The 16,241-nt window shown below is 50.1% G+C and overlaps 1 protein-coding gene across 1 annotated transcript in view; it reads right to left on the bottom strand.

Annotated features, from left to right (window-relative positions):
• The window catches only part of GABBR2 (gamma-aminobutyric acid type B receptor subunit 2), a 422,124-nt gene extending 406,482 nt beyond the window's left edge, over nt 1-15,642 (bottom strand). Inside the window, exon 1 of the mRNA XM_016961310.3 lies at nt 15,127-15,642. Within this exon, the coding sequence (XP_016816799.1) occupies nt 15,127-15,447 (321 nt within the window). The 5' untranslated portion in view covers nt 15,448-15,642. The remainder of the gene's footprint in view (nt 1-15,126) is intronic.
• Between the last annotated feature and the right edge of the window lie 599 nt (nt 15,643-16,241).

Here is a 16,241-nt window from a genome sequence, read left to right as displayed (position 1 = left end):
TCCCGGGCATTGAGCAGTTTCCATGTGCACTGATCTACACAGATGCCATCCCCGGGCCCCTCCATGTCCTCAGGTGGTAGCAGGGGGCTCCAGTATCAGCTATATCTCTAAACTAGCCTTGCCCTCAGCAGCCCATGCTCTGGCCCCCACCCAAAGCAAGGTCTCCCTTGCAGATCATTTTGCCTTTCCTGCCAGCAGGCCCCACTACATCCTAACAGTTTCAACCCCAGAGGCTGGGAGTCACTCTCCTTCCTTTCCCTCCCAGAGGACCCACTGTTCTTTAGACAACATGGCTATTGATCCTCAATGACTTGAAAGCTTCCTAAGGGGAGGGGCTTTAGAATGTCATCTGAATACGGAGCCAGACCAGAGCTCAGAGCTGACCCTGGGCCTCTCCATCTCACAAGTTTTAAGCTCTTTCTACTACACCTTGCCACTATCCAGGTGCACATATGAAAGCAGCCACACAGTGCCCAGCACATAGTAGGGATTCAATAAGGACCTGTCCCTGTCATTTTGTTTTCTCCATTGTGGACACAAGGTTGGAATTAGGGCCTTCCAGGCCACAGCATGCAGAGAATTCTGAGCAGCCAGGTCAAAGCCCATCTGATGGTTAAAAACCCAGTGTCCACAGGAGCCTGGCTGCTCTCCTTTTGAGGAGGAGGTAGCCAGCTAGCAACTGTTGCCCCCAAACTCTCAAGCCAGACTCATCATTTCCACACTGCCTGGCCCAGAACCCTGAGATCTCCACCAAATACTTGTATATCTGCTTGGAGAAGCCAAAGCTCTTTCTGGAGAAAATGAAAACGCCCAGCACACAGGCATTCCAGCCGCCCACTCCTGGGCTGCAGTGGACTGGCCCAGTCTGGGTATTTCATATTTTAAGCTGGTGGGCTAGGCTCTCCCCCAGCCACCCAACTAGCAACCCCCCATGATTTGAGGTCTAGGTCCCGCTGATGGCCAGGATCCCAAATTGATGCTTACAGAAGACAGCCCTCACTAACTTTCATGCTCCCAAGTTTCTGCCCTGAGACCCCTGATCAATAGCCTGGCAGTGGATGGCCTTGGGCCTGACACCTGCCAAAGACAGATGATTGGTTTTTGAAGACATTTGACAGTTGAGAGGAAACACGTTAACTACCTCTTGTTCTAGATTCTTCGGTAAGACAGCCTGCTAGGGTCACAGAACCTCAGTTCCCTGAAGAACTGCTTTCAGAGTGTTATAATCTAATACTGTGTCCTCCTTTATTAGGGGGTTAAATGATCACTCACATGAATGACATCGCTGTGTCTTCTATAAAGATGTTATTGGAAATATCCAATGGTCCTGAGAGAATGGCCCAGAATTAATTACTCTTTGTGTTTAGTTTCAGGCATATTTTATATCTGCACCACTTTACAGCTTCTTAAAGCCCTTTCACATTAATCTTATTTCTCTCCCTTCCTCTCTTTCTCTCTTTCTCCGATCTCTATAATAACTCTATGAAAAAGCAGAGCAGACATTACTATTCTCATTTTATAGGTGATAAAACTAAGGTGCAGAGAAGTTAAATGACTAGCTCAAGGTCATCCATTAGAGAGCATCCATGGCATTGGGTCACCCATGGAGAATCCAGAGCTCTTTCCACTGAACTGCCCTGCCTCTAACCTAAAAGATTTGTCTCTGGAGCCTAAAAGGAAATGTGTCCTCATCACACAGGAACATCAGAGCATCTCTCTCTTGCCTTCTAATCCAGTGTTCAACTGGAACAATCCATTCTTCACAGATGCCTGATAACATCTTCTCTCTCTGTTCCACTTAGGGGCCCAGTTGTGATTTTTATCCAAAATTGTTCTGTTTTACCTTGTGTTTAGCACCACTCATGCGAAACGCATTTGCAATGCACCAGGGGCTGTGCTGGGTGCTCCAGACACAGAGACCTTCATTCACTCACAAATATTCTGGAGTACCTGCAGGCTCTGTCCTGGGCTTTGGGGCATGGCAGACACCAAACAGATGCTGTGCCTGTCCTCATGGACTGGCCCTGCTCATAGCCTGGCGGGGCAGTGGACAATAACCAGTAGTGATTATAAAGCAGAGTTATAAAGACTTCACTGGGGACACCAGCCCCAAGGGCCAGTGGATGGTTCACCACTGAGCTCTCGGCGCACCTCAAATCCTTCCAGAAATGGATGGGGCTTAAAGACACCCCTTAACTTAAAAATCCCATTCAATGAAGCTCAGACACAGATCACAACTTCTTCATTGGCCTCAAACACACAGTCCCCCACTGAAATAAGAACCAGTTTTTATGCTGCTACACAGCAATTCACATTTTCATATGCATTATAATAAAATGATAACAGTAAAACTTAGTATAAAATCTACTCAGTGTGGATCCCTATGCTCAATGCTTTACATGAATGTTCCAGGTCAACCCTCAAAATAACTCTCTCACAGAGTATCATCCCCATCTCACGGACAAGGACTCTGGGGCTCAGGGGACAGGCAGTGTCAGCATGCACACACAGGTTGACCGATGCCCAGTGTCTTTCTACAGTGTCCAGCTGTCTCCCCCACACCCCACAGGCACTGAAAAACAAACTAGCATGCCATTTATAAACATCAAGATTGGCCTCAGAATCCTCCAGCCTTCACTCAGTCTCCAAATAGTTACTGAGCACCTACTATGTGCTAGAAAGTGTGCTGGACATTATGGTGAGCCAAAACAAACCAGTTCTTGCACTCATGGAGTTCACAGTCCCCTTGTGAAGCAGGAGGGAGACCAATAGGGATCAAATAATCCAACAAAAGTTAACTTGCGGCTGTGATAAGCAGTACAAAGGAAAGTTCATGGTTCTTAGAGAAAACGTGATAGCGGATTTTGCCTAATCGGGGAGGACAGAGAATGCACACTTGATCTAGGATTTAAAAGATGAAGAAAGGTGGCAAGAACATTCCAGGCCACAGTAACAGCTTGTGCAAAGGCCCTGTGCAGGGAGGAGCACACTCATCCAAGACACAGAGAGGACCATGTGGCTGGGCCTGAAGAAGAGAGGGAGAGTGCTCAGCAGCAATGCTGGGAGTGGGCAGGGCAGACTCCAGAGGGCTTGCAAAGCTGTGGGAGAAGCTGTGTTCCCACCCCAAGAACAATGGTGAGTCCCTGCAGGGTATCAAGCTGGGAGGCCGCTGGACTGGTTTGCTGGGTCAGTGGTCTTAATTGTCTTCTGTACCTGGGGGTGCCCATACACACCATCACACTCCTCATGCTGCATGGTAACGATCCCTGGGCCTCCTCCCCCATGTGCCTTTGAAAGCACAGCTATTTTGGAGTTATCTCCCTACACTGTGTAACAAACCCAGAGCCTGGCACCAAGTAGGTGCTTAGCAAGTATAGCCTAAATTCATAAAGGAAGCACCACTATTACCCTTGAGATGATCCGAGTCTATCAGGAGACACACTCAGACATAAACACTGCCATCCTGAGTAAACACAACCGAAGGTGACAAGTTCTGCAAGCGACAAGTTCTCCAGGTGCCAGGGGATAGAGAGCAGATCTGTGTGAGTCAGGTGTGTAGACAGACACTTAAAGTGAGTAGAAAGTGCAGGGTTGGCTGTATATGACTGAGTGGGTGGACAGAGAAATGGGAGAGGGTGGGGTTGAATCCGAGGGAGAGGCAAGCAGTTGGGGGTGAAATTTGCAAGCACAAAAAGCATTGCCGCTTGTTTTTATCGGAGAAAAAAAACTTGCCGCTTGCTTTTATGGGAGGAAAATAACTATATGAAGATGGTGGTTAACTCAGAGCGTAAGCTGCAGAGATCAAAGTCAGACCATCCAGATTTCAAATCCCAGCTCGACACTTGGTTGGTTGTGATGTTAAATACGTCACATAAGCTCTCTAAGCCTCATCTGTAAAATGCAGACAATAAGAGCAAGGACCGCCGGGCGCGGTGGCTCACGCCTGTAATCCTAGCACTCTGGGAGGCCGAGGCAGGCGGATCACGAGGTCAGGAGATGGAGGCCATCCTGGCTAACACGGTGAAACCTCGTCTCTACTAAAACTACAAAAAATTAGCCGGGTGTGGTAGCGGGCGCCTGTAGTCCCAGCTACTCGGGAGGCGGAGGCAGGAGAATGGCGTGAACACGGGAGGCGGAGTTTGCAGTGAGCGGAGATACTGCACTCCAGCCTGGGCGACAGAGCGACACTCCGTCTCAAAAAAAAAAAAAAAAAAAAAAAAAAGAGTAAGGACCTCATAGGACTGTAGTGAAGCCGAAATGAATGAATGCTGCAAAGCACTGACATAGGTGCCGACATATAGTAAGCACTGGATAAAGGTGAGCTACTGTTGTTCTAGATTCTTTTTCTTCATCTACCCACCTGCAACTAAATGTTCCTATTTCCTTTTCCTTTGATTATGACCATGACATTTAGAAGCTCTCCAAGGGCTTCCCAAAGTTTCTAGAATTCCCAGAGTCCAGGAAGGACCTCTGAAGGGTTACTTGGGCTCCAGAGGATGCTTTGTGGAGTGACAACCAAGCCAACTTTCCCTTCCATCAAAGCCAAGGCACTCTCAGCTGGACTGGGCGGGGGCATTCGCATGGGCTCTGGTCATCTGCCCCAGAGTGGGCATGCGGGTCCCCATCTGCCACTTACATCCCTGAAACAACTCTGGGCATTTTTCAGAAAGGCTTCAGTGAATGGTAGTTCTAGAAACAAGACGATTTGGATAATACAGTGATGATTATTATAAGTATGGCTGTTGCTTTCAAAATCAGTTTTCTCTGAACAAAGTCAAGTGGATCATAAGAAGAGTGTGAAAAATATCATTTTTCTCTGTGCCACCTCCTGACCCTGTACCATGAGAGCAGCAATAATGCATCACTCCACAAAGTCCTTCTTTGGCTAGATTTTATCTGAACAGTGACTGATGATGTCCTTGCCAAATGGCAGGAGAAGGGGGTCTGCTTCCGCCAGCAGCTGTGGAACACGGGCATTGATGAAGACAGATGAGTCCACGCACTCAATACTTTGGACCTACCACTAATTTTCTAGATGACAATGACACTTCATCCTTCCAGCAATGCAGACTACTCTAAAAAAATCAGAAAGGTAGAAAATCGGCAAAAGAATGCCCCCATCAGCCCAAAAAAGTGTTCAATATTCATTCACACAGGCAAGAATTTTCAGACTCTTTAACTCCAGCTCATAACCAATGTACTCTTACTTTACGCACAATTCTTTTTTTTTTTTTTTGAGATGGAGTCTCATTCTGTCACCCAGGCTGGAGAGCAGTGGTGTGATCTCAGCTCACTGCAACCTCCACCTCCCAGGTTCAAGTGATTTTCCTGCCTCAGCCTCCTGAGTAGCTGGGATTACAGGTGCGTGCCACCACACCCAGCTAATTTTTGTATTTTTAGTAGAGACAGGGTTTCAACATGTTGGTCAGGCTGGTCTCGAACTCCTGACCTCGTGATCCACCCGCTTCGGCCTCCCAAAGTGCTGGGATTACAGGCATGAGCCACTGCACCCGGCCTTTACTCACAATCTTGGTTATCTAGTTTGGGGTCCAGACCTATTCTGTCACCATCAGGGAGACGGTCCCTTTCAAGCTGAGCATACCCAGTTCCTGAGTTAGTCCTGGCCATAGAAGAATAAAGAGCAGAAGCTTCTGACCCAGGAGCAGGGAGCCTGGAAGAAGCCTTGCTATTAGGGGATTCCAGGGAACATATTTTCTCACTATGCCCAGATCTGCACTGGACCACCTGACTCACCAAGGCTGATGAACTGGCTTCATTCCCACAATTTCTGCCAGGACCAGAGCCCAGTCTAGCCTCCTTTGGCTCTCGTGCTCTCTGGAGGCGAGAGTGAGATATCAGAACATGTTTCCTAAGTCCTCCGTCCACTGGTTAGCGTATTGCTCCAATAAACTGACCTCCTAAAACCATAATGCTTCTCAGAAGCCAGAAAGTATTTATTTCCTAGGTTTTGATGTACCTTGGAGGATGGTGCATATATTTGTCAGAGACGAAGAAAATGACATCAGCTTTGCACAAAATCTTCTATTGGAACACCCAAGCACCCTTTCCCCTTTTACACCACAACTACAGAGCCCCCGAAAGCACTAAATAATAAGAACCCGAAAGAATGAATAAAGAGCAAGCAGAAAGCTCACCCTCACATGGCTTGGCATACAAAGCACTTACTCCATTTGTTAAAACTCTGCCCATTAATCCTCTTAGAACTGGAGAGCTGGAATCCAGGCTTTTAGATCTATTTGTTCCATAAATATTTATTGAGCTCCTGCTCTGTGCCTGGCCCTGAGATAGTGCCTAGGGGGACCACAGAGGAGCCAGACACACCCAGTGCCTGCCTTTTTGGTGCTAACAGTGGAGTGGGGATCCTCGATTAGTGCTGCAATTCACAGAGAACAGCAAAGACTTCCCTGTGGTCTCAGCAACTAACCCAGCACCAAACCCAGATGCTGACCCTATCTGGGGCTCATACACCCACGGTTTCAGCCTGGCTCCTCTGTGCATCCCTAGAAAGCCAGGTACAGACAGGAAGGCATTTCACCAGCCTCACTGTGCACTGTTACATAACGCTAGAGAAGAAGAAGAAAAGAAAGTAATAGAATGCAGCTGCTCACTGGGCAAACTATGCCATTTAATTTCCTCACCTTCCTAAAACCAAAATAAGTAACAAAAAAGTTAGAGATAAGAAGTCACTTACATTTTACTCCCAAACAACATGGAGGATGACCAACCAGGTGCCTGGAGAAGGGGAATGCCTTCCCTTCCCCCACATCCTCTGCTAACCCCTCCTGTGGCTGGGCTATGCCACGTGTAATTGTTTTTGTCTATCTTGATCACCTGTTGGACAGTGAGCTCCTCAAGGGCAGGATCTGTGTTTCATCCAGCTCTGTATCCCAGAGCCTAGAATAGGGCCAGGTGTAGTAAGTAGTAGGGCATTGTAGAAGCAACAGGCAGTGTCTGTGGCAGCCAACCAAGTAGGCCCCACCCTCCTTTAAAGAGAGAACCTACAGGAGGAGATGCAATCAGCTAATGGTCATCAGCTGCAACACCTTTAAGACCTGCCACAGCCTTCAAGCTAAGAGCAAAATCTCCCAAGGCAGACCTCAGCCAATCACTGAGTTGGGTGGGGATTCTAGAGCCTGGCTCATTGGGTCTGATAGGAAACTCCTGTAATGGATAATCTTGGCTCTGGAGCTCTTCCTACCCAACTCTCCTTCCTTCCCCGTCTCCTTCCACAGGTGTCAGAACAGCATCACGGACAGAGCATTTCCTTACCTATTCTTTTATCTTTCACAGGGATGGCTTCCAAGATCTCTTATGCTTACAAGTCTATCTTGGCATCTCCTTCCTGAAGGACCCCAATTGACAAGTGTCCATGGCATCCATATGCTCCTTATGTTTCCCAGCCTCCTCTGTAGTTAGGCTGGCCATTGACTATTTCTGGCCAGTGGAATATGGGTAGAAATAATATGTGTCACTTGCAAGTGAAGGTGGTTAAAAGTCCAGTGTGCCTTCCCTCTGGATTCTTCTCTTCCCCATCTTCCTGAAGCCTTAAGATGGGAGACTCACAATACAAAAGTGGCCTGGCTCCTCGCGTTACCACCTGGAGGAGAGCCACCCAGGACGACCTCTGACACACTGGACTTTGTGTGGGCAATGAATAATCTTACTGTGTTAAGCAATTGAGATTTCAGGATTTGTTTGTTAATGCAGCATAGCCTCACCCACCCTAACTAACAAAAGACATATATCCTAGATACTATCCATTTAGTACCCCTGTTGCATCGTTATCTTGTGCTTCCAGCTTGCTAATTTCCCTGCTGAGATCTCAGATCTCTGTATGAAGAAGTTGATGTTACTCTGCCCACAGGGAAGGAAAGTCAAATACACAAAGAAGGTCCCTTTAAAGATAAAGTGAGTATGCTAACATTCTTAGCCCAATATCAAACATTAAACAGGCCCTTAGTGTATTAGTTCCACCCACCACCCCAACTCAGTCTTTAAAAAGGAATTTGGGGACAGAGAAGTTATGTCCGTGGGTGCCTGGCTAGGTGTGAGGAATTTCTGGGGCGCTCATATTGCCCTCATATTGGGGAGCTCGGGGTTTGGTGCTGGTAGGCACACGCAGAGGGCAGCTACAGCTCAGCAGTTTGCTTAGCCCTGATATGTAGTGCCACCTCAGTCCTTAAATGAGGGAGGAAGACCCTGGGGAAGGGACAAGACCAACCATCCCAGAGGGTGCTAACTCAGAAAGCAGACTCAAATCGATGCACCTCCAGTTCAGCTCCTCACCATTTACTCATGCAGGCTGCTCATTAAGCTCCATAAGGCCCTGAGGGATGAGACTGACCCTACCCTCAAGAGCTGCCGGCCAGCAGGGGAGAAAGTGACAAACAACTATGATACCGGCAGAAGGAAAGACACGCCGGGAAACACACATGAATAAAGGCCACAGTGTCTGCACCCTCTTCTGCCAGCATGCCTTCTCTGCAACACAGCACCAGAAAACAAGGGACCTGTCACACTGCTTTGTATTTACTTTAGGCTTTGAGCTGCCCCACCCATTAGACTTATTCCTTATAACAGCCCTGTGAGGTCAGCACAATGATCCCCAGATTGTACGGAAATAATAACAATGGGAACAACAGAGCAGCGATATTTCCTGAGCACTCGCAGTGTGCCGAGCATTGATTGGATTATGTCACCTGGATCATCTCATTTGTCCCTTATGCACCTGATAAGGCAGTTAGTATATCAGCCCCATTTCATCGATGAAGAAACCGAGGCAAACAGACCTCCCCAAGGTCACCAAGCAGGTGAGTGGTGCCCAAATGAGGATACAAACCCAGGTCTCCTGACCCTAGGGCCAGGGCTTATTGGACAGGTGTGAGGTGAGCACTTGGCCTCACCCCTGCAGGGACCCTCTCTCCTTGTTCCCCTAGGGTGCATCTAATTCCAGTGACTGTTCTGCCAATGACACACCCCCTCCCCAGACATTGGTTCCCTCTCTGTTGCCCCTCCTGCCCTGTCGGGTCTCAGTGCTGCCCGTTCTTCACAACACCCCCTCCTGCCTCCCTGTCTCCATTCAGGCCCCATCACCGCTCCCTTCAACTGTTATAGTAGCTTCCCAGCCCCTCCGACTCCAGGCTCATTCTGTCTCCAGTCCAGCCTCTACATGCTCACCAGCCTTGATAGGATCACACCCATGTTCAAAGACATCGCACGGCTCCTTGCAGCTCCAGATTAAAGTCCGACCTTCCTGACACAGCATTCAAGGCCGTCCACACCCAGCACCAGCTACCTTTTCCCTCTACAAACCCTGCATTTCCAAACACACTGCACACTTTTTTGCTTCATCTTTGATCTGGAGACCCTTCCTGGTATCCAATGTCCATTTCCCAGAGCTTCTGCCTCTCTCTGTCAACTTTATATTCACTCTTCCAGGCTTATCTTCTCCAGGAGGTCTCTCTGGTCCTATATGATCTTCCCTTTCTCTTAATGCCCCTGGCTTCTATTGTTTCTTTCTTCAATTTAGCACTCCCCAACTGCCTGCCTTTGTGGCTATTTGTGATCAGACCCACTGGCATACAAACCCTTAATGGCCTCTGATTTCCTTGGAGGAATCACCTCTCCCCAACTCTGTGTTCAGGTGGTTGGGTGAAGCTGACCTCACCTCCCTCTCTCATCATGAAAGGAGGGCAGAAGTTCTAGGCCTGTCCCATCAGGGTCATGTGACTTGTTCGTGGATAAACACATGACCCAATTCAAGCCAATGAGATATAAACTTGAGACTTTCGCTGAAACAGTTGGGAAAGAAACACTCTTCTTACTGGAGTTTCTAAACTGGAAGTGTGTAAACCTGCAGCTTCTAGAGGCCATCTGTGCCACCACATGGGGAAAGCCTGCCTGAGAGTGAAGCCAACACAGAAGAAATCAAAGCCAAGAGGCAGAGAGGAAGATATTTTTAAAGATATCATTTGAGCCCCTGGATTTGACCATGCCTGCATACAGCACACCTTAGGTTTTTTCAGTTATATGAACCTGTTAAAGTTGGCTTTCTGTCATTTGCATCAAGAGTACTAAACAACACACTTACTAAGGGCCAGGCAGCATGCTGGGCAGTGGGGGTGCAGCTGCAAAGAAGATGTAAGCCTGAACCTGAAAGAGCTCACGTTCTTTTTAAAATTTTTAAATTTTATTTTGTTTTATTTTTGAGACAGAGTCTTGCTCTGTTGCCCAGGCTAGAGTGCAGCAGCACAATCACAGCTTACTGTAGCCTTTACCTCCTAGGCTCTAGCAATCCTCCTGCCTCAACCTCCCTAGTGGCTGGGACCACAGGCACATACCACCATGTCAGGCTAATTTTTTATTTTATGTAGAGACAGGGTCTCCCTATGTTGCTCAGGCTGGTCTTGAACTCCTTGGCCTCAAGCAATCCTCTCACCTCAGCACCCCCAAAATGCTGGGATTACAGGCATGAGCCACCACACTCAGTCTATCTTTTTATTTTTAAATAAAATAAAAATAAATTTATTTTTTAATAAAATTAAAAATTTATATTTTATTGTATTGAGATTTAGTTAACTGTATTGAGATTTAATACAGTTAAATCTGTACTGAGATTTAATTAACTTATACACTTTAAAAGGGTGATTTATATATATATATATATATAAAGTGTATAATTCCATGGTTTTTAGTACATTCACAGAATTATGCAACCATCTCCACTATCATTCTCTACCTTGCATTAGAAATGATGAATACGTTCTTGCCCTGTTCTCTGTTCACCAGCTGCCTCTCTCAAACCCGGGGCTATGTTTTACACCTTTCTGCAGCATCAACAGCTCCAGTAGGTGCTCAGTAAACACCTGCTGAGCTGTACTCAGACCTTTTTAGGAAGCACAGCCTCAATTCAACAGTCCTTTAAATCCTTTTTAAAGCATAGTGAATAAGGGAAAAGATATTTGGCAAAGCCACTCAAGAAAAAAGACATGCTCACCAATCACTGGGATTTCTACATTGGATCTTGGCATCAGGGTGGTCTTTCTGACAGTTGTACCCCTAGACTGGGCTCCTTGGCTCCCTGAACTTTCCCTAAGTTTATTATTGAATGATTTAAGATAGTAACACATGAGAAAACATATAGGTCCAACAATAGGGGAATGATTAAATACGTATGGTTCACCCACAGGATAGAATAGTATACAGCCACCAAAAATCATCTTTACAAGGAGGATTTGAGGACATGGGGAAAAACCCATGATACAATGTTAACTGAAGGAAAAAAACATAAAAGAGCACATGGAGTATGATCTCAAGTACATAAAATAGTAAAAAATGACAACTGGAAGGGAATGATGCTAATTATTAGATGTTATTATTTTTGTGTAGATGGATTATGGGCAATTATTTTTCTTTATGCTTCTCTGTAATTTTCAGCTTTTCCACAATGAACATTAATCAAATTGAAAAAAAAATCTTTAACTCATTCCTTGGCTATTATTTTATTTTATTAGTGTGGCTAGAATAAGAAACAATCACATGGAGAACATTTCTGAAGACAGGAAGATCACTTGAGCCCAGGAGTTCAAGGCTGCAGTGAGCTATGATGTACCACTGCAGTCTGGCTTGAGCAAGAGAATGAGACCCCCAACTCTTTCAAAAAAAAAATCATTGTCTCTCAGATTTTTTAGATCAAACATTAAGTAATATGGTACATTTACCTTTTCACCTTGACTGCCAGGAAGCTCAGAGCTAAAATATAATACTCAATGCAATAAATTTTAGCCCAGGTTCTTGGTATAGTAACTTCTATGCTTCTACATAGTTTCTGATGCTTTCTTTTATCTGTATTTTCAGTTGTCTTGCTTGTTCAAATCCTCATTGGAATATATAAACGAGTATTTGCTGAAGCCATTTGGTGTTACACCAGAGAAGCAGAGATTCTGATAGACAGGTATTCTGTTAGGCTGTTTCATTTTTACCAACACATGGCATTGAGTGAGGTTTTGAAAATCTACCACTATTCTACTTACAGAAGAGGGTCAATCTGGTTGTAGGAGGCTCCTTTATTGAGACAGATTGTCCCCAGGGACCAGATTAACCCATTCCTTGCTAAATCTCCATCTCTCTGCAGATCATATGGATAAAGGTCCATACTGGTGCCCATAGTCACTGGCCATTGAGGCCACTGATTGACAGCAAATGTCAGCAAATCCAGCCAAAATCTGTTCACCACATCCAACCTGTGTTAAAGTCTACAAACAATGTGACAGAGCCTACAAATAATTAGGCAGTGTCCACAAAGACAGCCAATCTGAATAAACTAGACCCTAAACACTCTAACACTAGCCACAAACATTCTTTAGATCGCTCTAGATTTTGCTGCAAATTACCTAGACTGATCCTTCCTTCACTCTGGCTCAGGGAGAAAGCACCTCTACTTTAAAGATAAGGCCACTTGTGAATTCACAGGAAATAAAAATGAAGGAAGGGAGCTGGGCACGGTGGCTCATGCCTGTAATCCCAGCACTTTGGGAGGCAGAGGTGGGCAGATCACCTGAGGTCGGGAGTTCAAGACCAGCCCGACCAACATGGAGAAACCCCATCTCTACTAAAAATACAAAATTAGCTGGGCATGGTGGCATATGCCTGTAATCCCAGCTACACGGGAGGCTGAGGCAGGAGAATCACTTGACCGTGGGAGGTGGAGGTTGCGGTGAGCCGAGATCACGCCAATGCACTCCAGCCTGGGCAACAAGAGCAAAACTCTATCTCAAAAAAACAAAAACAAAACAAAACAAAACAAAACAAAAAAGAAGGAGGAGGAGGAGGGGAGGCAGCAGGACACATTTATTTAGTGCTTACAGCATGCCAGAGCACTGGCCGCTGAGCCTGCCAGCTCAGGGCATCTTCTACCCTGGCCTGTTATCTTCCTTAAGCTGTGTGTCACCTGCAGAGTACGCATAATATTCCCACCTAGGCTTAGAGAGATTAAATACCCAGCTCAAGGTCATCCAGGGTGGAAAGTAACCAGTTTCTCACTAAAACCCAGGCCCCACCTACCCCAAAGCCCTGGCTCTGGGCCCCTTCAAAAGGCTAGAGACACTTCTCTGTTTGCACGAAGCTAAAATTATCTTCTGTCTTCCTTCCCACTGTTTTCTAAATATTCCCACGAATTGAAGAGTCTTCTGACTGTCTCATCCTCTTGACTTTGGGTCCTTTCACTCAGAAAGTCATCAAGACACACTCGAAAAATAAAATGTAAAGGCTTCAACCCACACCCTGAAACGAAGCACCCATCTCTTTGCTGCCACAAACAGGCCAGTATGAAATCTCTTTCAGGGAAGCTTTACTAAAGGGAAGAAACTGATGATGAAAACATTATGCAGCTGACAATACTTGGTGATGATGCAAGCAGGGCTGCCCTATCTAAAAATGTGTTTGTCCCCAAAAGACCGGCTTTGCAGTGACCCCTCCAGAAGAATATGTGCAGTAGCAACAGAGAAACTGTCAAGAAGATATGCCTCCGTGTAACTGCATTGCTGTCTCCATTTATGTGTGCCAGACAAGTACCCCCACAGAACTTGAGATGCTCAGGCAAAGACGAGGGCGATAGGAATGTCATTCGGAAATGATTTCACACCGGGTTAGCCCTGCACAGCCAGCCAGCTTGCATCCTCTGGGGCAGAGGACGCCTCTCCGCCTGCAGCAGCCTGCGCATACCGCTGCCAACTGCCACCGGTTCCTTCACCTTTTATTTACAGCGCAGGGCAAGCTGGTTCACCGGTGAAGCGGGGGAGGCAGGGAATAAGATACAATCTAGATTCTGCTCTTTCTCTGGGGACATAAAGAGGGTCCGACCAAGGAGGAGGGGAAGCCCAGATTGCACCACCAGAGCAGTAGCGCGACCCTCCTCCCAAAAGGGTTCTGCACCTGGACTCCAGCAGAAGCGCCCGGAGAGTCCCAGGAAGCCAGGATCAAGCCCAGCGCCTCGGCCCCGCTCCGCGCGATGGAAGAGGCGCCAACTGAGCGTACTGCACAGGAAATCACTGCCCCCTTCAGGCCGCGTCTCAGACGCTGCGGTCGGAGCACAGGGGCTCGCTCGGTCCGGAAAAACTCGCAAACCCGACCTTGCGCGGCCAGCGATCGCTCCTCCAGACCCGCTCCGCGCGCTCCAGCCCCGGGCTGGCGGTGAAGGTCCGCTCTGGGGCTTCAGGCAGAACCCAAACCGAGGGCGTGGGGAGGGGTCTTGGGATGGAAAGCCCTTGGCTCTCTGGCTCCGCTCAGGACTGCTCTCCAAGTCTGTGCTCCGGCTGCTAGGTCGGATGCTTCAAGCCTGAGCCGTGAGAAACTGCCTGCAGCCGCCCGGCCAACAGCAGCGGCGCGGCCGGACACCACTGCACGTCCGGGACGAGAACTGCCAGGGCACTTTCTGAGCAACTAACCCGAGGCGGGGGTCTCCTGAAATCGCTCTGGCCACAGGCAGCGCCGGGCACGTCCAGGCAGAAGCGCTGCAGAGCCGGTGGCCCCACACCTGCCCGCGCGGAGCGGGCTCAGAGCTGCTGGCGCGCACCAGGCGCCCAGCCACGCTGCACGCTCAAGCCCCTTGGGTTCCGGAGCCTTCCGGACCTCAAAGCGCGGCTCGGCTTCCCTGGGGGCCTGTGAGCAGGCCCGCGGCCCCTCCGGCCCTGGGTGGCCCAGTTTGCAGTCAATGCGCCTGTTCCTCCCACTCGGTACCTCGCAGCCCCATGAGCGGGACCTGGACAGGGACAATCAATGTAGGCCTTTGGGGGTCCAGCCCCCACCTTCTCCACTCCTTTTTCTCTGGTCAAAAGAGACCCCAGTCTTCTATCCCACCCCCACCCCTCCCCACACACACATACACACATAAGACCGGAGGAGGGGGTGCTTGGCAAATGTTACCAGCTGTGCCAGCCAAGCCCAGCAGGACCGCGGGGGTGAACACTGGGCACCAGCCCTCTCTGTCCTCGGCAGGCGCGGGCCGGTCAATCGGGGATCTGACCAAAGGCCGGAGGTTGCCTGTGTCCAAACCACCCACCCCAATGCCCCCCGAAGCCCCGATGGCAGGGGCAGCCGGACACTCACCTCGGTGTCATAGAGCCGCAGGTCGAGGAAGTAGGGGCGCAGGAGTGACTCGTTGCGGATCTGCTCGATGGCCAGTTCCACGGCGGGGAGCACACCGCGCCCGATGCTGCCCTTGGCCACCTCCTTGGTGAGCGGCATGAGGCCCATGATGGAGAGCGGCGGGCTGCTGGGCGGCGGCCGGGGGGCGCCCCGCGCCCAGCCCCAGGCCCCGGGCGCCAGAGGCAGCAGCAGCGGCAGCAGCAGTAGCAGTAGCAGGCGCGCGGGCGGCGGTGGCGGCGGCGGCGGCGGCCCGGGCTGCCCGGAGCTCCGCGGGGAAGCCATGCCGCGCCGCGGGCTGCGGGCGCCGGCTCACTCGGCCCGCATGGCCTGGCCCGGCCCGCCGCCCCGCGCCAAGGTCTTCCCGCGGCGCCCGCGCAATGGCGCCGGCCCGGGCCCCGGCTCCGTCTCGGGCTAGGGTTCCGGCTCGGCTCAGAACGGCCGCGGCGGCGGCGGCAGCGGCGGCGCCCGTGACGGATCAATCACGCCGGGAAGGGGTGGGAGCGAGCGGAGTGCGGGAGGCGGGGAGCAAGCGAGCAAACGCGGAGAGGGGGGCCGGCGTCTCCGCGCGCGCCTCTCTCCAGCGCGGCCGCCCCGCACCGGGCCGCCTCCGCCCGCCCCCGTGCGCGCTCTGAACCGCTCTCCCGCCGGGAGCTGCTAGGCGGCAGCCCCTGGAGCTCGGCCGGGGGAGGGCGGACGGCAGGAAACGCGGGAGGCGAAGGCGAGGCTGCTCAGGGGCGGCTCGGGCCGCCTCCAGGGACGGGGACGAGCCGTGCGCGCCGGGGGAGGGGAAGGCGCTGGCGCTGCGGCGGCCGCGGGGAGGGCCACCTTCCCAGCACACGCACACACGCGCCCCCGGCCCTCCGCTGCGCCAGCTGCCGCTGCCCGCCGACCGCTGACCTCCAGGCACCAGAGCGCCCGGGGACAGCGATCTGGGAACCGGGACCGCGCGCTGGCACACGCAGTGGCCGCCGCCGCTCCGCCGAGCGCTGCCTGTAGCACCTGCACGGTGGTTTGGAACCGCTTCTCGGAGGTCTGGCCGGGAAGGTCTGGGCAGGAGAATGTTCCACGAAGGCGTC

The sequence above is a fragment of the Pan troglodytes genome, chromosome 11 (assembly GCF_028858775.2).
Source record: "Pan troglodytes isolate AG18354 chromosome 11, NHGRI_mPanTro3-v2.0_pri, whole genome shotgun sequence".
Classification (NCBI taxonomy): Eukaryota; Metazoa; Chordata; class Mammalia; order Primates; family Hominidae; genus Pan; species Pan troglodytes.
Note: the sequence above shows the minus strand (reverse complement) of the source record. Positions and strands in the feature narration are given on the sequence as shown.